Here is a 23903-nt window from a genome sequence, read left to right as displayed (position 1 = left end):
TTTAAGTATAATAATGACTTTGTTATGATAGCCGTTTTACACAAGAATACATTAATAAAATGTTAGAATATAATACAAAGACTTGTAATAAAATATTTATATAATTGATATCTTGTTTATATCTTTTTATATTCTTAAAGCTGTGTCTGTAAATTGATGGCTAACAAAACTAGGATTTTGGTCACTTCTAAAATGGAACATTTAAAGAAAGCTGACAAAATATTAATTTTACATGAAGGTAGCTGCTATTTTTATGGGACATTTTCTGAATTACAAAATCTACGGCCTGACTTCAGCTCAAAGCTCATGGGATATGATTCTTTTGACCAGTTTAGTGCAGAAAGAAGAAATTCAATCATAACTGAGACTTTACGGCGTTTTTCATTAGAAGGAGATGCGCCTGTCTCCTGGAATGAAACAAAAAAGCAATCTTTTAAACAGACTGGAGAGTTTGGTGAAAAAAGGAAGAACTCTATTCTTAATCCAGTGAATTCTATCAGAAAATTTTCAGTTGTACAGAAGACTCCATTACAAATGAATGGCATTGAAGAAGATTCCGATGAGCCCTTAGAGAGAAGGCTGTCCTTGGTTCCTGATGGTGCTGAGCAAGGAGAGGCCATCCTGCCTCGAAGCAACATGATCAACACTGGCCCCACGTTGCAGAGACAACGAAGGCAGTCTGTTCTGAATCTGATGACATGCTCCCCAGGGAACCAAGGTCAAAGCTTTCATGGAAGGACAGCCTCATCCACACGTAAAATGTCGCTGGCTCCTCAGGCAAACTTAACTGAAATGGATATATATTCAAGACGGCTATCTCAAGATAGTGGCTTGGAAATCAGTGAGGAAATTAACGAAGAAGATTTAAAGGTATGTGTAAACGATCAGTGGTTTTGTGTTTGTCACTGAGTGCAACTGAGTGAAATACAGTATATAATATGATATAAAACTTACTCAAATTGTGGGCTGAAGATGAGGATTATTTTAAGAGTCAGAAAGTCTGGAGTCCACAAATTATATAAGCAACTTCAAAATGTACAAGAATAAACTATTTCCTTTGGCAGCAAATGTATCTCTTCCCGTAAAATGTATTGAAAGGGCTAGTGTTGGGTCCTTGAGTAGGGCAGTGATAATTATTATAAATTTAGTAAATTATAAACTATTGTAAATCTGCTTTGTTACCACCTTAAAGCTTCTGTGGAAGGAAGTGGAGTATAAATAAATATATAAACAAATAGCAGCTTCAGTTATTTAGAGGCCAAGGGGTATTTGGTATGGAGGTAACCTGTGTAAGGTATATAAGCATCTAGTCTCTCAGTTATACATTTGTGTGGGCTTCTTTTTATCTTTTAAATTTGCTTTGTAAGGTGGCTCTCTGGACAGGTTTCTCTTAAAGAAGTTATATGAAACTCAATGCATGTTAGTGCCAACCTTCAGATAGAAAGTCTTCTATAGTAAGTTTTGAAGAACAAAATGCTTTTTTTCTTCAAATAGGAGGCAACATAAAAGGGGAGGGCTTTTGTTTATTGTGGTTTTTGTTTTTTTGATTGTTTGTTTTGTTTTTGTTGTTGCTAGAAAAGTTCCTCACGCGCCTTGCATGAATTGGGCAGCATTGTAATGAATTGACCTGTTTTAATAGCGTAGATCATTTAAGAGTAGTATGGCCTTTGGCAAGGCACAAGTCATTTAACATCTTGGGACCCAAATTTCCTGCTCTGTAAAATGAGAGAACAGAACAGATGATTTCTAAAATGCATGATTTCAGTATTTCTACAATTTTACAAAGGGTTCCTAAGGGATGATTTATCTGTATGGTTTTAATTTCAATCCGAATGAAATCTCTCAAACCAGAACTGTGAATTTCATTGTAAAGAATGATCTCTTTAACTGATAACAGTTAGTATTTACTGATTGCTTCTGAGCCAGGCAGTGTAGATTTAGTCCTCACCACTATCCCCAGAGGAATGTATCCTTATCCTCATTTACAGACAAAAATAACTAAAGTTTGGAGGAGTCCAGCTGCCTAAATTCAGGCAGCTCCTAGGAAGTCAGTGGTGGAGTTCAAATTCAAATCCAGGCTTGTTCACTTCTAGAAATTTTTACTTCAAATCCGTGTGCTGTATTCCAATTTCACAGAACCTCTCTGAGTTTCTGAGGCTGCTTTTATGAATTTTGTTGACTTCATAAGAAAACAAAAGTATCTTTTCCCTTAGGAATATCTGGGCTTGCCCTTTTTCAGATTTTGGAAACACATCTACCAAAAGACAGATAAAAACTTCAGGGAAATATGCTGAAGATTAGAATTATATAACTTAAGTCATATCTGGAAAGAGAGATAATCCCAGCTTCTGAGGAACATACAGATATCAACTGGCCTTCACTTCTCTAGGCAGACCTCTGTAGCCAGCAAAATTCCAAACTGTATTTGTCCACAGAGCCCTGAAGAAATGGGTTAATCAAGGAGAGTTCTAGCAACTTCAGCTTGATGGTACTATTTATTTGATAAAACGTGTGATGTTGCTGTTAAACATTAAAATGGTAAAAATTGTCCAAAATCAATACAGTTGTATTATCGGTGACTTACTTCCAGAATTTTGAAAAATTCCAGCATTTCTCATTTTTCCAAAAGTTGTGTTCTTCTAGTGGACATTATAGTGGCTATAGAGTGACATCACACAGGTCATTCGTGATGGTTCATATTTAATGAAACCCATTAGCTTCAAATACCAGTGTTCCTTTATTTCCACACATTCATTCCAAATAAAACCACAATGGTGGTGTGAAACTCTGTTTTCTCCCTGTAATAACCATGATTCTCTTTGTTAGGAGTGCTTTATTGACGATGTTGAAAGCATACCACCAGTGACGACATGGAACACATACCTTCGATATGTTACTATCCACAAGAGCTTAGTTTTTGTGCTAATTTGGTGCTTAGTTATTTTTCTGGCTGAGGTAAGAATTTTCTGCTGTAAAATATTACTGTGATTTAAAGTTATATTATGCATAGATAATGTGTACTTATCTACACATATATATGGGTATATTTATAATTTTACATTATATAATGAAATTTATAGTTTCATATAGTTCTGTGCTATTTTGCTGTTTCATATATAACATATAAAATGTATTTAAATCCTCTAGTTGAAGAGCTTTTAATAGAGAGGTTCAAAACCTCTAAGTAGAATACCTTTATATGGATTGAAATTAAACAGTGAAAATTATTCTTTACTCACTTTTAAGTTCACTTGACTATACATAGTGCATTATTGAATATGCAAGTAATGAATCACCATCTTTAAATGACTATCTTCACAAATTGAAATAAATATGTATTTATGGCTTGGTAACCATTTAAAGTAATCCTTTCAGAGATCCACATCATCTCCTTGCTTATAGAATTTGTCTGTCTTTGGTGCCACCATCTTGGTCTCTTTGTTACACCCTTGCTGTCTGTTGCATCACCAGATTAAAACAACAAGGGAGGGAAGTGCCAAGAGCATAGTAGGGACTACCAGTGAAGTACACAACCATGTAAGACATTCTTGAAGCTGGATGGTGGCTGAGGCTTCTCTCTAGATGAGGAGAAGCCATCAATATGCCAGAAAGAGCCTGGCAGAGAATGTCTGTGGGTGAAGTGGCTTAGAGGCTGAATGGAGAGCATTTGCCCTCCAGTTGTCTGATGGGGCCAAGGGAAACGTGGCACTAGCCAAGGACTTGCTGTGAGGGAAGTTGGGATCGGTTTTGCTAAATCTTTTTGTTTATTGAGATAAGATAGAAATCCAGATTTTTTTCTGTGAAGTCTTCTCATTTTTAAAATGTAGATAGCTGATTAAATAAAAACAAGCAAATGAGCGCTAAGTGAGTTCAACAAACACACATGTGGGTTGGATTCAGCCTGTGAATGACTAGTTGCCCTAGATACTTTTCCCAGGTGACACCACGGGATGCGCCCTAATATACAAGCTAAATTTATGAAGTCCCATACTGCCTTCAGGGAAGAAATGACCGAGGTGAAGAAGTGCCTCTCCTGAGACAGTGTAAATGTATATGTAACCGAAAACCAATCTTATAGCTATAGGTGTTTTCCTATTGTTGGGATGTTTCTAACCTCAGTAATGTGGTCCACATAAAATATCAACACTTCTCCCTGATCAACTTAATATCAAAAGGTATATACATAGAAAAAGTTGTAGATACTTTTTTTTTTACTGATAAACCATCAGTTTCCATTTATTCCTTGAGTTCTGGTGATATCTCTTCTTTTGTAAATTAAGACACCAGATGGAGGTTTGCTGTGAGTTGTGTAGTACACTAACGACTCTGGTATTGCATGCACTTGGCCGTAACCTCAGTCTGTCTTGTTAACACTATGAAATGGAGTAAGGTAGTTAATCACTCTGAGCCTCAATATCCTCATCTACAAAATGGAGATTGTAATAGTACCAACTTCCTAGGTCATGTTTGCGAGTTAAGACACATCTTGGCTGTAAAGCACTTAATATAGGGCTTGGCACATGGTGAGCAATGCTGGTTGCTGCTCTCATTGACATCCTTAATGTCATACGTTATTATAAAGCTCAAGATAGTCTGAGGTGGGCAAATCTATAACCGAGATATAATGAAAGTTTCAATAATCCCTTTTATACTTTAATAAAAATATGGGGTTGGGTAATTTGATACTCTCGCATGAGTCAAAAATTGCTTTGAAATGTATTTTAAATTTATCTCATTAATCTCTGCTAGTCATGCCAAATGACCAGCACTAATGTGAATGAAACATACTCTTGTGTCACATTTAATCTCAAACCAGCCCTTTGTAACTGTTAATGATTTAAATCTCTGCACTGGAAGGTCACATTTCTTGATTGTCCCCAATTTATAGTTACGTAGGAAAAAATGGTCCTCTCTGAATATGGTGATGATTTATGTTAATTTACAGGATCTTTGTCCTATCCAGCTCCGTAGAGTTTAACTTATGCTCCTTTCAAAATGGTGTATAATTAATTAACTAATTAGTGATTGAGCATTGTGCTGCTGTACTTGCATACAATATTACTAGCTCATTTAATCATGAAGACAGTGACCCTTTGTCTTTAAGTTAGAAACTAAATTACAAGAGAGAATGTAAATGATTAGTGGAGCCTTCCCGGTTATTGCCAGAAAAAAAAATGTCTTTTTAATGGACAAAAGACATTGATAATGCCATTTTCTAGGCAAGAAATGATATACTATGGTGAGGTTTTTTGGCCAGCATCCTGGGGGCATTGCCAATAAAGTGGCTGTCAAAATTTTGATTAACAAACCTTGGTGTGTTAGTAGACAAACAATTGTTTTAATGATGTGCACGCTATATCGCTAAACACTGATGTTCACAATTATGTCACCTTTTTGAGTCAAAATTTACATGGTTCTTCTTTTACATTAAACTTCTCTCTTAATACCAGTGTGCCCCTTTCTCATTACCATTGACATATCTCTTCAGTATGCATCATGGAGCAGGTTCTAACCCCAGAAGATAGCTTAGTTCTTTTAAACCTTGTTTAGAGCCTCATACTCATCATGATCAACCTGAAGAAAGGTTAAGATACATTTCTTCCTTGATGACAGTAATTTATCCATTTTTAGTTTTCATAGATACCATACTTCAATTTAGATTTTATGATTTTATCAGTTGGTTCCAAATGTTTCCCTTTCTTATTTCTTCAAAGCATGAAACTGAAAATATTAGTTTGATTTATGCAGTTTGTTATCACATATCATTAATGTGTTATTTTGATAAGGGAGTCAGTCTACCTTTATATTTTTATATGATTTTTTTCTACTGCAAAGCAATATTTTCTATAAGTTCTTTGATATTGGCATCAAGGGCATAGGTCATAAAATTTCTTTCTTTTTTAAAGATTTTATTTATATACTTGAGAGACAAAGAGGCAGAGAGGGGGATGAGTTGGGGGAGGGCAGTGGGAGAGAGAGAGAGGGAGAAACAGACTGCCCGATGAGCAAGGAACCGGACATGGGGCTGAATCCCTGGACCTTGGGATCATGACCTGGGTGGTAGGCAACCACTTAACTAACTGAGCCACCCAGGTACCCCAGGCTATAAGATTTCTATCATGTTGGGCTTTCTAGTGCTTCTCCTTGACAGTACTCACTGACTAGGTAGAGAAATACAAAGAAGAGTAAGAAACAGTTTCCTTTTATAATAACCAGAGGGTATTGTTGACTGGAGTATCTTAAGATCCTAAGCTTAGTATTTTCATTTTGTAATTTTTTTTTCTTTTAATATTTTATTTATTTATTTGACAGAGATCACAAGTAGGCAGAGAGGCAGGCAGAGAGAGAGGAGGAGGAAGTAGACTCTCTGCTGAGCAGAGAGCCCAGTGCGGGGCTCAATCTCAGGACACAGGGATCATGACCTGAGCTGAAGGCAGAGGCTTTAACCCACTGAGCCACCCAGGTGCCCCTTCATTCTGTAATTTTTAAGAAATGTGCCAGAGTACTGCTGTATCCTATTCTTTTGTGATTTATCATCTCTTTGTTAAGAAGGAAGCCCTGAGTAGCCTTATATTACTAGTAAAACAGATATGTAATATACTCCCATAGTACTTCTGCTATAAGTGATTAATAATAATTCTTTTAATGCAGCTTTCCTTAGCATGGATCTATGTTTTGGGGCATGATTTGAAAATGTGTCACTTTGCTACTACTGCCTGCCATTCATGCAGCTGTTTACTCCTTCAACACATATTTCTTTCAATGTGTTATACAATTCTGTGTTTATAGTGTGTGCTGTGTGGATAGTGAACAAAATAGAGCTCATGGGTGGAATGCACTAATGTACTGATGTGCATTATGTTAGCTGAACACTTATAATGCTGTGCTCCTTTGGTAACAACTCAAAATAACAGTTGTACTTTAATAGGTATTCATTTACGTACAGATCTCATTGTGTGATTTAGGAGTAGATCTGAATCCTGTGTATCTAAAAACTTGTAGAATAAATTGGTTTGGATTCTTTAACTTTACCCCACAGTACATGATCTATAATTTGCTTTTTCAAATGTGTTTTTTTTTTAAGATTCATTTATTTATTTCAGAGAGAGAGAGAGAGCATTGTTGGCGGCAGAGGGAGAGGGAGAGAGGGAATCTCAAACAGACTCCCCACGGAGCACAGAGCCTGAGGCAGACTCAGTCCCACAACCCTGAGATCATGACTAGTTAGATGCTCAACGAGCTGAGCCACCCAAGGGCCCCAATACTGGCTACTTCTTTTTCATCTTGGGGTCATTGGCACAGTTCATGAATCATCATCTTGATAATCCATGGAGCGGTCCTCAGAGATGCCATCATCAGATTTTGAGTGCAGAGATGCCATCACTGGATTATTACATGGATATGTAATAAATACTGTCTACAGCCCTATAATTATTCTATACATGCATTGTCCAGTGCAGTAGCTACCAGCAATATATAAATTTTAAGTGAAATTAAGTAAAATAAAATGAAATTTAAAATTCAGTTTCTCGGTCACATATACTAGCCACATTTCCAGTGATCAAGTGTCCCATGTAATAAGTGACAACAAAATTGAACAATGCAGATATAGTAGAAATCATTGTAGAAATTTCTTTTGGGCATTGCTGATTTAGACTATACTGTTTCCTAGGTGATACGGATTGAAGTTTAAATCCCTAAAAAAAATAATAATAAAGGCATTTTGCTTTTCCTTTTTATTGACCCAGGACTCTCACTGTATCATAAGCTGTATGAACTTTGAAACATTTTGAAATGAAATGATAGAATTTGCTTAATCAATTGTTTCTATTATGCCCCCAAATATTTGTACTTATATCATTATGTCAAGTCCTTGGAAGGGTTTTTGTTTCAGTCAACAAAAGTAGTTTGCGGTGGAAGTTCTGTGTCTCTATCTACTAGTGGTCTCGATTTACAACAGCCAGGAAATAACTTTATATTATGTTGACTAGACCAGTTCTTTGGAAAACTGCTTTGTTTATTGTACATCACTAAATATTATAAAATATTTGTTTCTGGGATTTATTCTTATCCCAAGAATGTTGGCAATGCCAGAAATATTGACACTTCTTTAATTGGAGTGTCAATATTTCTTTAATTGGAACAAAGAGGGGCTATAATAACCAAGGAGTGACTCAGAAGTATACCCTTACCTAGGTTCTTGAGTGATTTTATTAGTCTTAGGAAATAAGAAAGCATTTGTACTGGAACACAGACTTTTGAAATAGCCAGATTATTGCCCTTTTTTCTTGTCAATTTGAATTTTCTTAAATTTCAAGGAAACAGGAATTATTTTTTTCTCTTCTTTACTAATGCAATGCATGGAGGCTATGTGTACAATGAAAAAAGTAAGAAAGTAAGAATAGTAACCTTAGATTTTTCATTATTATACTCATGATAATGTGAATTAAACTACAACTTACACACCTCTTTTTTAAAAATTTTATTTATTTATTTGAGAGGGAGATAGAGATAGTAACAGAGATAATGAGAGAGAGAGCACGAGTTGGGAGGAGAGAGAGAGGGAGCCCGATGTGGGGGCTGGATCCCAGGACCCTGGGGTCATGATCTGAGCCAAAGGCAGATGCTTAACTGACTGCGCCACCCAGGCACCCTGTGCACCTCTTTAAAATACAGAACTTTATAGCATAATTTCTTAGTTAATCCCAAATGTTCTCTATACATTTTTATATAGTACTGTTAAATACTTTGAGTATGAAAGAACACTTGAGACTTGAGTATATTTGTTTCTTCTCTATTAATTTTTATGTAGTATTAATTTTCAGATAATTTTACTCACAGTTTCTTGTTTTTTTGCTATTAGGTCTTTGGTAAAGTTAGTTTTGGGAGAATTGTATAATCATAGTCATTTGTAGTATCACAAGTGTGATGGTATTAGCAGAAGATTGTCCAGAGGTTTTAGGAGAATAGAATAGCAAATTGAAATAGAACTGAGTGAAGATCTCTTAAATATTGAAGGAACTAAAAACATCACAGTTGTTTTAAAAATTTTATTTTTTCAGTTATGGTATAGAATATTTATTCCTTAGACAAAAACTTCCACCTTGGGAAAGTCTGAGTAGTACTAGTTAGTGTATATTTTCACCTATAGTGGATGTTTTGTCTTTATAACAAACTGAATTTATAATAAACTGAATTTTCATACTGTCGAGACCTTTTTTTTGGGTGAATAATCTTTTTCTGATTTTAATTTGTTTGTTAAGTTTTTATCGTAATCATCCAGTGTTCATCACAAGTGCACTCCTTAATCCCCATCACCTATTTCATCCATCCCCCCATCCACCTCCCCTCTGATAACCGTTGGTTTGTTCTCTGTAGTTAAGAGTCTATTTCTTGGTCTGTTTCTCTCCTTTTTTCCCCTTTGCTCATTTGTTTTGTTTCTTAAATTCCACAAATGAGTGAAATCCTATGGAATTTCTTTCTCTGACTAACTTCACTTAGCATTATACTCTCTGATTGCTTCGATGTCTTTGCAAATGGCAAGATTTCATTCTTTTTTATGACTAAAAAATATTCCCTCTGAGTGTATGTGTGTGTGTGTATACACCACATCCTCTTTATCCATTCATCAGTCAGTGGACACTTGAGTGGTTTCCATGTCTTGGCCATTATCTATAACACTGCTATAATCATATGGGTGCATGTATCCCTTTGAATCAGGGTTTTTTGTATTCTTTGGGTAAATGTCCAGTAGGGCAATCGATGGATCGTAGGGTAGTTCTATTTTTAACTTTTTCAGGAACCTCTATACTGTTTCCCACAGTGGATGTTTGCATTCCCAGTTTACATTCCCACCAACAGTGCACGAAGCTTCCTTTTTCTCCACATCCTCTCCAACACCTATTATTTCTTGTGTTATTGATTTTAGCCATTCTGTTGGGTATGAGGTAATATCTCATTGTGGTTTTGATTTACATTTCCCTGATGATAAGTGATGATGAACATCTTTTCATGTGTCTGTTGGCCACCTGGATGTCTGTTCATACCTTCTGACGATTTTTAAATGGAATTTTTGTTCTGGGGATGTTGAGTTTTATAAGTTCTTCAAATATTTTGGATGCACTCTTGAAACTTTTAATTACTTTTCATAAATATTTATTTATTTTCCAATAATTAATTGGTTTCATAAGAATTAGTCTTTCATCCATTGCAATAAATGAAATTATTTATGACAACTAACTAAATAAATGATCTTCCAGTAGGTTATTAGTCTCTTTATTAGGAACAGAGTTTATTATTTAAATAATTTAACTGTAATCTTAGCTCCTCTGTGAGATTCCATGAATATTTCCTGTTGAATGATGGAGAAAAAAGGCAAAGTATTTAAAAGAGTAAAATTTGAATTCTATTAACATGTTATCAGCACAAATAATAATTTCTAGAACAATTATTGCAGCTGCTAGACCCAGGAAAGCAAAGCAAAGGAAAATGAGATTGTGTGTATTTTCCTTTTGGTGGTGGTGGCATTAGAGGTGAGTACGGGAGGAATAGATAGAGACGTTGAAAGAAAATCAAATGTGTATTGTTTTATTCCAGGTGGCTATTTCTTTGGTTGTGTTGTGGCTACTTAAAAAGTGAGTATTCCATGTCCTATTGCAGATTATATTTTGGTTCTATTGATTATATGGGTCTTATTAAATATTATAATATCCATGGTACTTCATTTCCCCATAGTATTATAAAAATGGAAAATTAAGTTCTTTTGTTTAAATTGTAAGCATATGCAGTTTCGGCAGCTGTTTGCCAGTTCCCAAAGGATTTAGCTATGTTTAGCTTTCATAAAATGCAATACAGATTTTGAAAGGGGCATTTTACATTTAGTATTTTCTCAGACTGATTAGTAACGGTCAACTTTATGTTTTAGTGGTGAAAAAATGTACTCTACTTCATTGCAATAGTAAGTCTTTGAGATCAAAGGCATAATGCATGCTAATGAAATATGTGTGTTTCTTCAGACTCAAGTTCAGTTTTATCTACATGTATTGGAAATTCAGTGGGTGAGTTTGGATGCCAAGTAATGATTTCTTTTTGCTTTGCAGAACAGCTTCTCAAGACAAAGGGAATAGTACTCAGAGCATAAATAGCAGTTACACAGTGATCTTCACCAGTACCAGCACATATTATGTTTTTTACATTTATGTGGGAGTAGCAGACACTTTGCTTGCCCTGGGATTCTTCAGAGGTTTACCCCTGGTGCATACTCTAATCACAGTGTCGAAAATTTTACACCACAAAATGTTACATGCTGTTCTTCAAGCACCTATGTCAACCCTCAACGCATTGAAAGCAGGTATTTGACTAGGTATACAAAATGATACTGCTGATCCACAATCAAAAGGTCCCATGATTTCATTGGTTTTTTAGCAGCAACATTGACTTTTGATGGAAGCATCTTCCTTCTGACTGGCACACACATTTTTTAGATGATGTAGGCTATCAGACATTGCTGCTCCTCATTTTTCTGTCTTAGCTAATAAACATGTTGCTGATGGGAGTGTAGCAACAGAAACAGGCCTTCTGGATTAGTTGTCCTTCTTGATTCAGATATTTGGTCTAGCCCCATTTTCAGGTATCTTATTGTCAATGTATAGTATTATTTAAAAGAAAAGAATTGAAGTAACCAAGGAAAATATAAAATTCTTTTACTAATGAAGTCTTTTGATGAGGTAGAATAATCTAGTTTCATGTAACTGTTAAAAGATGATCAAATAAATTTTCTCTAAGGTTTTCTTTTTTTTTATTATTTCTTTCTTTCTTTTGGTGGAAGTTGAAAAATAAATCCGGAACATATTTTTAAAGTATTTTTTGACACCACTATAGAGGTTGGTAAAAGGGCAAAAACTTGCCCTGTAAAATAAATAAGGTCTGAGGAGCTAATCTATAATATGTTGACTATAATTGAAAACACTATATAATATCACTGAAATTTACTAAGAGAGTAAAAAAAAAAAGGTAAATATGAGAGATTATGGGGAACTTACTTTGGGTGGCATTAAATATTAAACTAAGAATTTTGGACTTTATCATGCAGTTAATGAGGGGGTTGGATGATAAGATTCAATATCACTTTCTTTGTACTGTATGATGTTTTATCTAATTGTGTCTTTAACTGCACGTAGACAATGAATTCCTTAAGGGCAAGGGGCATGGCTTATTCACCTGTTATCTCAGTGCCTAGCATTATGCCTGGCACATAGTATACACTACATATATATTTTTTGTTCATTGAAGGGAAACATTATCAGATTTATAAACATGAGTCTGGAATTCAGAAGATAGGCTAAAGCTTAGATTGCCAGTAAAGAGGGTGGAAAGAGAAAACATGACAAAGAAGGTCCACATAAGAGGCAGGCAGAAATTAAGAGTAACCATGGGTTCTGCTTAGGTATGTCAGAAAGGTGTAGAAGTCAGAGGAGAGGGAGAGCCACACATTATGGAATAGAGATGTACGGGAATCGTATTAGCATATCTAGTAAATTATCATTAAATTTAGGCTTGCAAGTGTGAGATGGTAACAGTAGGATGAATCTTAGCTCAGTCTGCATTTTATGAAGTTTTAAAAAGTAGGAGACCATAAGTGGAGCACAGTTGATCAAGTGATCCAGATTGATCAAATATTGATTTGTCTTCTCAAGATTACTGTGGTTTTTTTTGTAGAATTTATCTTCCTTTGTATTATAGGTGGGATTCTTAATAGATTCTCCAAAGACATAGCAATTTTGGATGATCTTCTGCCCCTTACCATATTTGACTTCGTCCAGGTTTGTAAAAATAAGAATTACTAAGTGTCTTTACATTTGTCATACTTTTAAAAACAATTAGAAAAAGAGGTAAATTAAGTTTTGCTTATTTTTCTTTTGAGAGTTGAAATCCTATCTATTGTGTTAATTCTGTCAATATCAAAAGTCTTCAAAATAGGCATAAATTTAGTAAATTCAGTGATAAGTCAGAACTGTTTACCGGACCCAAACCCAAGGCAATTCCACATTTAGATATAATAGCCATGTGCTTGGGGATGATTTGAAAGATATAATAGAGCATCTTTCCCCAAATCACTGTCTACAAAGTATGACATTCTTGAATCGGCATTACTGTTTCATGGAAGTCACCTGTCTCCAAGGGGCCCATGTTAAAAATAAAAAGCTATTCCTTGATGCGCTACAGTTTCAACCAATCTTATCCAATAATAATGGATAGTAGCCCAGACTGGCTAGCCAGCATCCTCACAGTAAGGACCATAATACAGGACAGAAGAACGGATACATTTCCAAACAGATGAGAGGGGAAAGAGCCCTAGTGAGGACTGTCCCTGGGCGACAGATCTGAAGAGGCCGCTGGCTCTGAGCGTGTATCCCTGAGGTGTGATGATTGACTGAAAGTGAGAATGAGAAAAAAAGGAAAACATGGAGATGAAGATGACCTAGGGGATGTATATTAGGACTCTATGAGTGGCAGGATTTAAGGAATGTTGTGAGTTAATGACCTTGGCTATTGGACCAGGTTTGAAAACAGCTTCCTGTGTGGCTTAGGTCAAGCAAATACAGTCTCCATGATCTTCTTGGAGAGACAGCTGGAACATTGCAGCCCATCTTATGATGAGTCATTCTCTCTTCCCCCTCCCCCATAATAATACTTTATAGAGAAGACCTGTAAAACAAAATAAGGGCTACCACATTTGTGTGTATACACAACTGACATTGGCAGGTGCAGAAAAACCAGATTGTCAGTTTGCCTCATCTGCAATGATTGGCACAATTAAACATATTAACTGTTCCACATAAGCATTTTGGATTTCCTTCAGTTTCTCTGTTTAAAGATATAACTCAGTAATTGCTGCTGGAATTCTTTTACTGATGCTTTGGGGCCATACATTTGAAGGAGCATGTCCCATGTCTTTAAATGCAGTTGATCTGTTCCTCATTCTAGGAGCATAATGGACTGGTCCCAAATATAGTATTATTAAATTAGGTACAAACTGGGGCATGGACATCTTGACATGATTGCAAAAGGATTCAGAAATTGGCCCTTGATAATTTTTTTTTTATTCTAGTAGTTTACTATTTTCTGAATCAGTGTGAAGCTTGCTTCAGAAATCCTGTGGGACAAACATTTTTTTTAGTCTCTATTTTATAAATTAACACTTTTTAGAAACCTGGCAATGGGCCTGAAATCCTTTCTGTTTAAAGCAATGCAAATAGTTTTTCTTCAACTTCTAATGTTTTTTCGATCCATTTGTTGTGGTTTCACAAGTAATTTTGGAAGGACTCTTTTATTTATTTAATTTCCCTATTTTATTTAGAAGAGGGCTTTACATGAAACATAATATATAATAACCAAATGGCAGGAAAATCTGTTTAGTTTTTATTTTATTTAAAAATTAGTCATTCAGGGGGCACCTGGGTGGCTCAGTGGGTTAGGCCACTGCCTTGGGCTCAGGTTATGATCTCAGGGTCCTAGGATTGAGTCCTGCATTGGGCTCTCTGCTCAGCAGGGAGCCTGCTTCCCTCTCTCTCTGTCTACCTGCTTCTCTGCCTACTTGTGATCTCTCTCTGTCCAATAAATAAATAAAATCTTTTTTTAAAAAATCAGTCATTCGGGGTACCTGGGTGGCTCAATGGGTTAAGTGTCTGCCTTCAGCTCAGGTCATGATCCTGGGGTCCTTGGATCAAGTCCCTGCATCAGGTTCCTTGCTTAGTGGGGAGGCAGCTTCTCCCCTTCCCTCTGCTACTCCCTGCTTGTGCTTGCTTACTCTCTGTCCAATAAATAAATAAAATCTTAAAAAAAAAAAATCAGTCATTCATCACAGTTTTATTATAAAAAACCTGTCTAGATTGTGAGCTTCTCTGGTTATATTAATAATGTTCATATTAAAGAAATTTATTCAATTCAGAACATTCCAGGAAAAGATTTTTGCCCAGAATAAGGCATACCTTTAAAAAATTAGTTTCTGTTTACTCTTTTTTTCTAATATTTAATAATGTTCTAGTAAATTTGCTTTCTGTATTGGAACATTGTATAGTGGAAATGGAAGGTGTGATTCTATTTCTAACCCATAAAATAAGGTAGATAAATCTGATGATGGTCACTTTCAGTACTCAACTTCTTCGCCTCACGTTAGCATACTGGAAATGGCCCATATTGACGCATGTGCCCAGGCCATCCTTAGGCGCTGAGGTCAGAAGCTAATAATTTTAGCAGTGTGTGCAAAACTAAAGGCACTGGTTTAATATAGTTGATATTCTTGTTACACAAAGAAACCTTAAATCGTGTCCTAGTTTTGAATTCAGAGTGGGTAAGAAACAATTCATTTTAGACCAGGTATATTTGTGAGACAGAGAAAAACCATGTCTTAACATCCTACTTATCTCCGTGTTTGGGTGAATGATTTTTTTTTTTTTTATTAAATTGAAGCTGATGTATTTTAAAATACCAAAATCTTCTCTTTTCAGCCTTAAAACATTTAGGTCTTTAGATTTCTTCTCTCTTATCCCAATATATGATTCCACAGAGTCCTACTACATTGATTTCTTTTACATCTTCCCCCCATCACTCATTCTATTAATCCCATTAATACCTTATTTAAAAATTCATTTATGGATTAAATTTCAAACCTGGTATTCATCTCCTTGTTTTAAATAGGTATTTATTTATATATCTATTTCTGTTCATTCATTAACTTACTGTAGATTTCAGAGTGATCCTTCACTCTTATCCACTCTAGTTTCCCAGGCAGTGGTAGGTGCTCTTCAGTGACAGGAATGCTTCTGAGCTGGTTTCAGGGAGTGAAAATGTGCTGTCTAATTCCTGGGCCCATGAATGGATGGTGCCTTGCAGGCTTTACTGTCTATTGAAAAAAATTTTTTTTCCTGAAGAAGTTTAGGATTTGGGTAAGGGTGATTAGGAATTAGAATTCTGTGTCCATATTTTCATCTTGTCTTGAATTCCTTTTATTTATTTTGTTGTTGTCTCATGAATACACCTGGTCTAAAATGATTGGGTTCTTATCCACTGTGAATTAAAAACTAGAACAGAATTTAAGGTGTCTTTTGTAATGAGAATATCAAATATATTACACCAGTGCCTTTAGTTAAGCCCCAGTGCTAAATTATTAGCTTCTGACCTCAGTTCCTAAGGATGGCCTCTTATAGAGCGAATAGAATTGTTTTTCTCAATGTTTAGACTTCTTTTTCTATTATGTCTCAGTTTGAGCAATGTTCAGGATGATTCTAATTGTTGGAAACTTATATTGTGACTGTTTCATAATTTCCACTTGTACCCACCTTTCTCGTTTTTCTCTATGACATCTTGGGTCTACCCAGTTCTACCTATTCTATTGTAACATAGTTGCATTTTCAGTCCTAAGAATCTCTAGCATATCGACAATCATGAAAACAGAACCATCACTTTTTCTAACTAATATTATAATCCAACAGTACCAAATTGTAATTATATGGTAAAAATAGCACAAGCCAAACAAATACAGTGCTGTTCACAACTGTCAACAGCAAGTGAAGGATCCCTAGCCTAATGGAATCGTTGAATGTTTCTATTATGCCAATGCAAGAGCTTTGGTCTTTTAGACATACTGGTACTTAATGTGATGGGCCATTTTAATTAAATCATATTAAATTAAATTAATTAAATTAAATTAAATTAAATCAATCCTAAAATTTCACATTTATGCCAAAACTATTTCAAAATTAAAAAACATTATTTTGAAAGAAGACCAGGCTAGGGAAAAAAATCATACTCATCTATGATTATTTATCATACAGCATTTTAAGGCATATGGGAAATGAGAATATCCTGATATCCAAGAACACCATGTTTTCAAAACTTCAGAATGTTATTCTAAGCAACCTGACAAATATTTTGAATTTTGATAGAGCTTATGAAAAACACTATGTTCACATGGCTGTTTTCCTACTAGAAGTTAGTTGCCTCTTGTTAAGAATGGAACAGAGTGGGGCACCTGGTGGCTCAGTCTTTAAGAGGCTGCCTTTGGCTCCGGTCATGATCCCAGGGTCTTGGGATTTAGCCCTGCGATTGAGCCCCATCCAGGGCTCCCAGCTCCATTGGGAAGCCTGCTTCTTCCTCTCCCACTTCACTTGCTGGTGTTCCCTCTCTTGCTTTCTTTCTCTCTATCAAATAAATAAATAAAATCTTAAAAAAAAGAAAAAAGAATGGAACAGAGTGTGAAAAGGGTCTTTAGAAAGACATCTCTGGCATACTCTTGTGTGCTTTACAACATGAAAACATTTACTCACCCAAGTGCTTTCTCTGGTCCTGCAGTTGTTACTAATTGTGATTGGAGCTGTAACAGTAGTTTCGGCTTTGCAACCCTACATCTTCCTAGCAACAGTGCCCGTCATAGCAGCTTTCATTATGCTGAGGGCCTACTTCCTCCACACCTCACAGCAACTCAAGCAACTGGAATCTGAAGGTATGAAGCTGCCCATGCAATGCTCGCCATGGAAAACGACCACAAAGGCTATTTGTGATTCTCGATCATTCACCTACTTTTCGCACTTTTCCCCCTGCTTTTAAACTCTTACATTATGTCACAGTAAGAAGGTGTATGCAAAAGGACACAGTAAATTACAAAGCACACATAGATTGTGTTTGTTAATGACCATGGGACTTCATTTTGGTTTTAAAATAAGTGTGTGGTCTTATGAGGGCTGGTGTGTAAGATGTTCATATATAATATACATAATTATATAAATTAAATTTTAAAATGATAGAGCTACTGTTACTAAAGTTTTGTCTGGGTTCCCAAACAACACTGGATAAAATTTTTCAGATACCCTTTCTTTTCCCCTGGGGACTACCTTTTTGTGTGCTGCCTGAGCACTGTTTGAGCTGTTTGGGAAGCACATTTTTCAGTAATAGCATTGCTGCTGGTGCATTTTCAGAGTTAAATACACAGTGTGTTTCTTCTGAGATTATTATCTAATTGAACTCATATAAACTTAAATAAATTGTCTTTTAAAAAAACATTTTCTCTCAGCAGTGATTAATTTAGAATAAATTAATAAATCATTTGTTAAAATTTAGGATTAGCTAGGGTAGCCAAGAAATATAAATAAAACATGGTATTGATTTTATGATAAGCTCCTATCCATGGTGGCCAAGTAACAAAGGAGACTAATTTATTTAAGATGTCTTTAAGAAAGACAACTATTCAAAGTATGGCACCAGTATGAAAAACATCTAATCAATGATTTTGGTGAATGATTACTCTTCCTTAAGCTAATCTTTTTCAGGTAACTGGTAGTAAGAATTTGCATTATATCGCTACATCATTTGCATTGTTTTCTGTGGACTGTTTCGCAGGCAGGAGTCCAATTTTCACTCATCTTGTCACAAGCTTGAAAGGACTATGGACACTTCGGGCCTTTGGACGTCAGCCTTACTTCGAAACTCTATTTCACAAGGCTCTGAACTTACATACCGCCAACTGGTTCTTGTACCTATCCACACTACGCTGGTTCCAAATGAGAATGGAAATTATTTTTGTCATATTCTTCATTGCTATTACCTTCATTTCCATTTTAACAACAGGTAATATGAACTCGTTAACTACTGAATTGACCATTTAATTTAAAACTTTGTCAACCCTAAAAATGCTACATTCTCATTGGTTGAACATTTTAGATACTTTTAAATAGATTTTGGAGGGAGTTTATTAATCTGAAACTTCATTTATTGTGGGACAAATAATTTCTTTGAATGAGAGCTCTATTATTTTAGCTTTACAGTTTGAAAAAGAGACACAGAGAAGGTCAGATACAAATCTGTGATTGAAAGAAAAAAAAATCATCTTTTGACTCTCATATTGATAAAGAATCCTGGTGTCAAAAATCATAGATTTCATTTATTCAAGTGCTTTCTGAATGGGGGAAAGAAACATCCCTGTTTATACACATATGCACACAAAATGCCCCCACCCTAGTAAATTTGTTTCTTTTTACTACCAGTTGTGCAATTCACTATCCTAATGTGAATTTTACATGATGAAAAACTACCACAGGAGTGAATAACTTAGATAGAAGTACTATATTCTTTTTTTGTTTGTTTTTGTTAAGATTTTTATTTATTTATGACAGAGAGAAAAGCATGGGGGAGCTGGAGAGGGAGAAGCAAGCTCCCCACCGAGCAGGGAGCCTGATGCAGGGCTTGATCCCAGGAGGGTGGGATCATGACCCTGCTGAAGGCACTGAGCCACCCAGGTGCCCAGAAGTACCATATTCTTAAAAAAATAATGTCTTGAATTTTAAGATCTTGAATTTTAAGATCTTTGGGTGAAATACACAGAACTTTTCACCATAAGTACAATGAAACTCTGTATGAACAAATGAGTTCTTCTAAGTTAAGAAGCTGAATTAACTGAGCTAGAAGTGTTGAAATAGCTTATACATGCCACAGTGGACAGATTTAGAGTACCTGCCAAATCTGAGGGATCGTTCAGTTGTTAGAAATAGAATCCTTCTCCAACAGAAGGAAGCACAGGCTGGAATCCCAGGAGGGTCCCGTGAAGCCCAGGGCAGGAACATGCTGGGTCTCCAGAGGGAACAGAGGAGACATCCTCATCTCTTGTGGCTGGATGCTGCCTGAGTGTAGTCCTCTGTGGCTGCTTCCTGTATTCTATCTCTCTCTCTGATGACTGGTTTTCTGGGTGAACCAGAGCTGTGCCACAGTGACTGCCTATGGCCCCTGAAGTTAACAGCAGCGTTCCTTTGACCAGGTACAGAGTACTGGAAAGAACAGAAAACAGGCTCACCTTGACTGCTGTGAGAGGAGTAGGTTCCCCACATCCATCTTTCTCTCAACTCGCAGTGGGAAATGACTCTCTGTGATGAATATAAGTGAACAGGCAAATGAACTAAAATCCTTAATACTATAGTCAATTTTCTTCTTAGGCTCAGAATTTTAAAATTTTTCCTTTAAGTTATTTGAAACAAGATCAAAGAGGGCTGAATGGATGAAGATTTGTTAACAATGTGTCATGTGCTGTAAAATCGTGGTTAAGGATCTGATTAAGTCCTGATATAGTAGGGCGGTAGTCAAAACATTGATAGATCACTTTAGTTCAGGACCAGTTAGTCAAACCTGATTCTAAGCCAGAGTGAATGTTAGCCACCTGATGAATAGCAATCCCGCTTCTCCTAGTCTTCAGCTGTGATAACTTGTACATACTAGTTAGCTTCTCTAAGGCCCTCATTTTCCTCATATTGTGAATACACAGGATAACAGTACCTATCTATCATATGGTTTGGGTGACTATTAAATGAGATAATTTGTGTAAAACACTTGGTATAGTGCTGGTTCCTACTAAATACCCATAAATATTATATTATTTATTCTTGTTATTATTAAAATTTTATCTTACTCTCATCTTAATCTTCAGAATGAGTAATATACTGGGGTTCTGATAAATCTTACCTATTTGGAATAAATGATTTAGTATTAAAAGCACATGCCTACTGTCTATGGTTTGTCTTCTGTCAGAGGAAATGTGGAAGAAAAAATTTCAATTAATAATAGGACAAATTACTTCCCCCAATTTTAGAACCCAGTAATGATCTTATCCTATAGTATACTTGCCAGGACTGACTCTCAATGGAGACTTGATAACCTAAAGTTTTAAAAACATTTCTGTTAGAAAATTTTTATAGTCATAAATTAGTGGTCCTCTCCAGCCCCATACATAGAAGCTATGTATTCTAATTAAACACTTAAGTATTATTCATCCTGGGCAAACTGGTCGTTTTTTTTTTAGTAGTTTTTTTTTGTTTTTTTTTATATAAAAGGCAGTTTTCTCCCTTTCTCAATGGCAGACCCATGAGTTTTGACTTCCTCATGAAACCCTAAGTCCACTTTGTACCCCAAAGTGTCTGCTTAGTAGAAAAAGTTCTCCTCACAAAGGCAGGAAGCATATCTAATCATCTAATGGATACTGCTCAAACCTTTCTCCTGATTTTGACTTTTTTTAAAAGACTTTATTTATTTGGGAGAGAGAGAAAGAGAGAGAGAGATTGGAGGGGAAGGTCAGAGGGAGAAGCAGACTCCCCACTGAGCAGGGAGCCCAATGCAGGACTCAATCCTGGGACTCCAGGATCATGGCCTGAGCTGAAGGCAGTCACTTAACCAACTGAGCCACCCAGGTGCCCTCGTGCTTTTGACTTCTTTGTGGAGGACCTCATCCAGACATCGAAGTTTTTTGTCATTGCCCATTGTAGACTTTGAAGGTATTACAGAGGAGTAGTAGAAGAGATGACCGTGGTATTTACCTGACACCAGCAGCCCCTTCAATACCTGACACTTTTTTTTTTAAGGGCAACTCTTTCCTAATAGTCACTCTTTAATTTATTATTATTTTTTAAAGATTTTATTTATTTATTTGACAGAGAGAAATCACAAGTAGATAGAGAAGCAGGCAGAGAGAGAGAGGGGGAAGCAGGCTCCCTGCTGAGCAGAGAGCCTGATGCGGGACTCGATCCCAGGACCCTGAGATCATGACCTGAGCCGAAGGCAGCGGCTTAACCCACTGAGCCACCCAGGCGCCCGTAATTTATTATTTTTTTAAATATTTATTTAGTTGAGAGACAGAGAGAATGAGAGGGGAGAGGTCAGAGGGAGAAGCTGACTCCGTGCTGAGCAGGGAGCCCGATGTGGGACTCAATCCCCGGACTCCAGGATCATGACCTGAGCTGAAGGCAGTTGCTCAACCAACTGAGCCACCCAGAGGGTCCCAGTCACTCTTTAACTTAAAACATTGGTTTATTACTTAACTATATGCAAGATATTATTACTAGTGGTAGATACTGTGGTGAACTGAGATGAAAGATGGTTAAAATTAGCACAAAATTAGAATGTAACTTTGATATGATGCATGCCCTAGGAGAAGCATAAAGAGGTTCACAGCAGAGAGAATAACATAAAGCCTGTTTATATTTTTTCCCCACCTATAGGTGAAGGAGTAGGAGCAGTTGGTATTATTCTAACGTTAGCCATGAATATCATGGGTACATTGCAATGGGCTGTAAACTCCAGCATAGATGTGGACAGCTTGGTAAGTAATTATTATTTTTTAACTTTTATGAAAAAATTTGGACAAACCAAAAAGCATAGATAATGACATAAGAGAGGACTACATATCCAACACCCAGCTTAAGGAATAAAACATTACAGAAGAATCAAAGACTACTATGTATCTCAGCTTAGACCTGTATCTCTTCCTTTCTCCACATAGACAGCCACAGTCAAGATCTTATGCTGCAGTGAAAAACCCTTGTCAAGGGATGGATACACAGGAATGGCTATACTGGGTTATAGAATTCACCCACATTCAGCTTTACCAGATGGTACCCAATTATTCTCAAATATCTTGTATAAATTTATACTCCCATCAAGAGAGTTTAAGAATTCTCAGTTTCAGCAGGTTGTCAGACCTTTTAGTTTTGGCAATCCGATGGATGTGAAGTGACTACTAAAGAGATAGGACTGCTTAATACATATTTATTGGCTTATGGGCTTCCTCTTCTGTTAATTATTTGTTTCTGTCAATTGCCCATTTTTGTAGTAAGCTGAATTTTTTCTTAATTGATTCATGAAAGTTTATGAATTCTGGGTTGTCGATTCTGTATATTTTAAACATGGTCCTCTAGTCAGTGGCTTAGCTTATAGTATCTTTTGATGAAAAGAAGCTTCTAAGTTTAACGAAGTTAATTTCATTAATATTACCCTTTATCTTTTGGTATCTTGTTTAAGAAACCCTTCCCTGTCTTGGGTTTTCCAGTTCCTCAGCATTATCTTTTTCATAGTATTCTTTTTATATTTCTTAGTTTTTAAATTTCCAGTGTTTAGTGATATTTCCTTTCTCATTCCTAGAGTGTTTCTTTTTTTTTTCTTCTTTTTAAGATTTTATTTATTTATTTATTTATTTGACAGAGAGAGAGAGATCACAAGCAGACAGGGAGGCCAGCAGAGAGAGAGAGGGGGAGGCAGGCCCCCCTCCAAGCAGAGAGCCCGATATGGGACTTCATCCCAGGACCCTGAGATCATGACTTGAGCCGAAGGCAGAGACTTAACCCACTGAGCCACCCAGGCGCCCCAGAGTGTTTCTTTTTGCTTTCTCTCTCTCTCTTTGGGCCAATATCCCCACACACTTATATACTTTATTAGTGGGTACAAAGACCATGTTTTGGTTTCATTGTTTCTCTTGTCTTGGGTCTCCAGAATGCAGAGCCTGCTGTAGTATATAACTGAGTGAATACTGTGTCAGCAGCACAAATCCCATGGCAGCAAGAATGAGAGGTAAAAGGAAGAAGGACAGATTTCCCACTGTTAGTTAAAAAAATACATGATTTTCAAGAATAGCTGCATTGTCAACTTTGATTAGTCTGCCGGGAATAACGTACTTAAAAATCAGTCATCCAATTCTGCGTTTGCAGAGGGGCTAGACAGCCAAGTTGAAAATGACCATACATATAACATCATCATTACACTTTTTGCCTAGATTCCTTCTCCACTCTCCTAATAGGTCCCATGTTCCCAGAATGCACATGTTCATTCAGCTGTAAAAATTTTATAACCAATTCCTATCAGAAGAAATATCATCATGGCATACCTGAGTGGCTCAGTCGGTTAAGTGGCGGACTCTTGATTTTGACTCAGGTCATGATCTCAGGGTCAAGAGAGATGGAGCCTAGAATTGGGCTCTGACCTCAAAGAGGAGTCTGCTTGTCACTCTCCCTGCCCCTCCTACTGTTCTCATGCTCTCATTCTTTCTCTCAAATAAATAAATAAAAATCTTTAAAAAAAAAAAAGAGAACAAATAT

The 23903-nt window shown here is 36.3% G+C and overlaps 1 protein-coding gene across 3 annotated transcripts in view; it reads left to right on the top strand.

Moving 5' to 3' along the window:
* CFTR (CF transmembrane conductance regulator) overlaps positions 1 to 23903 on the top strand; it is a 169696-nt gene that overhangs the window by 97725 nt on the left and 48068 nt on the right. For all 3 annotated transcript variants that reach the window (XM_082692270.1, XM_082692269.1, XM_082692268.1), the window contains 8 exons: positions 141 to 870; positions 2827 to 2955; positions 10597 to 10634; positions 11100 to 11350; positions 12742 to 12821; positions 17353 to 17503; positions 18397 to 18624; positions 22035 to 22135. In XM_082692270.1, coding sequence (XP_082548396.1) covers positions 141 to 870; positions 2827 to 2955; positions 10597 to 10634; positions 11100 to 11350; positions 12742 to 12821; positions 17353 to 17503; positions 18397 to 18624; positions 22035 to 22135 — 1708 coding nt within the window. The remainder of the gene's footprint in view (positions 1 to 140; positions 871 to 2826; positions 2956 to 10596; positions 10635 to 11099; positions 11351 to 12741; positions 12822 to 17352; positions 17504 to 18396; positions 18625 to 22034; positions 22136 to 23903) is intronic.

The sequence above is a fragment of the Mustela nivalis genome (genome assembly GCF_964662115.1).
Source record: "Mustela nivalis genome assembly, chromosome: 12".
Classification (NCBI taxonomy): Eukaryota; Metazoa; Chordata; class Mammalia; order Carnivora; family Mustelidae; genus Mustela; species Mustela nivalis.
This window is presented reverse-complemented; position numbering and strand designations above follow the sequence as displayed.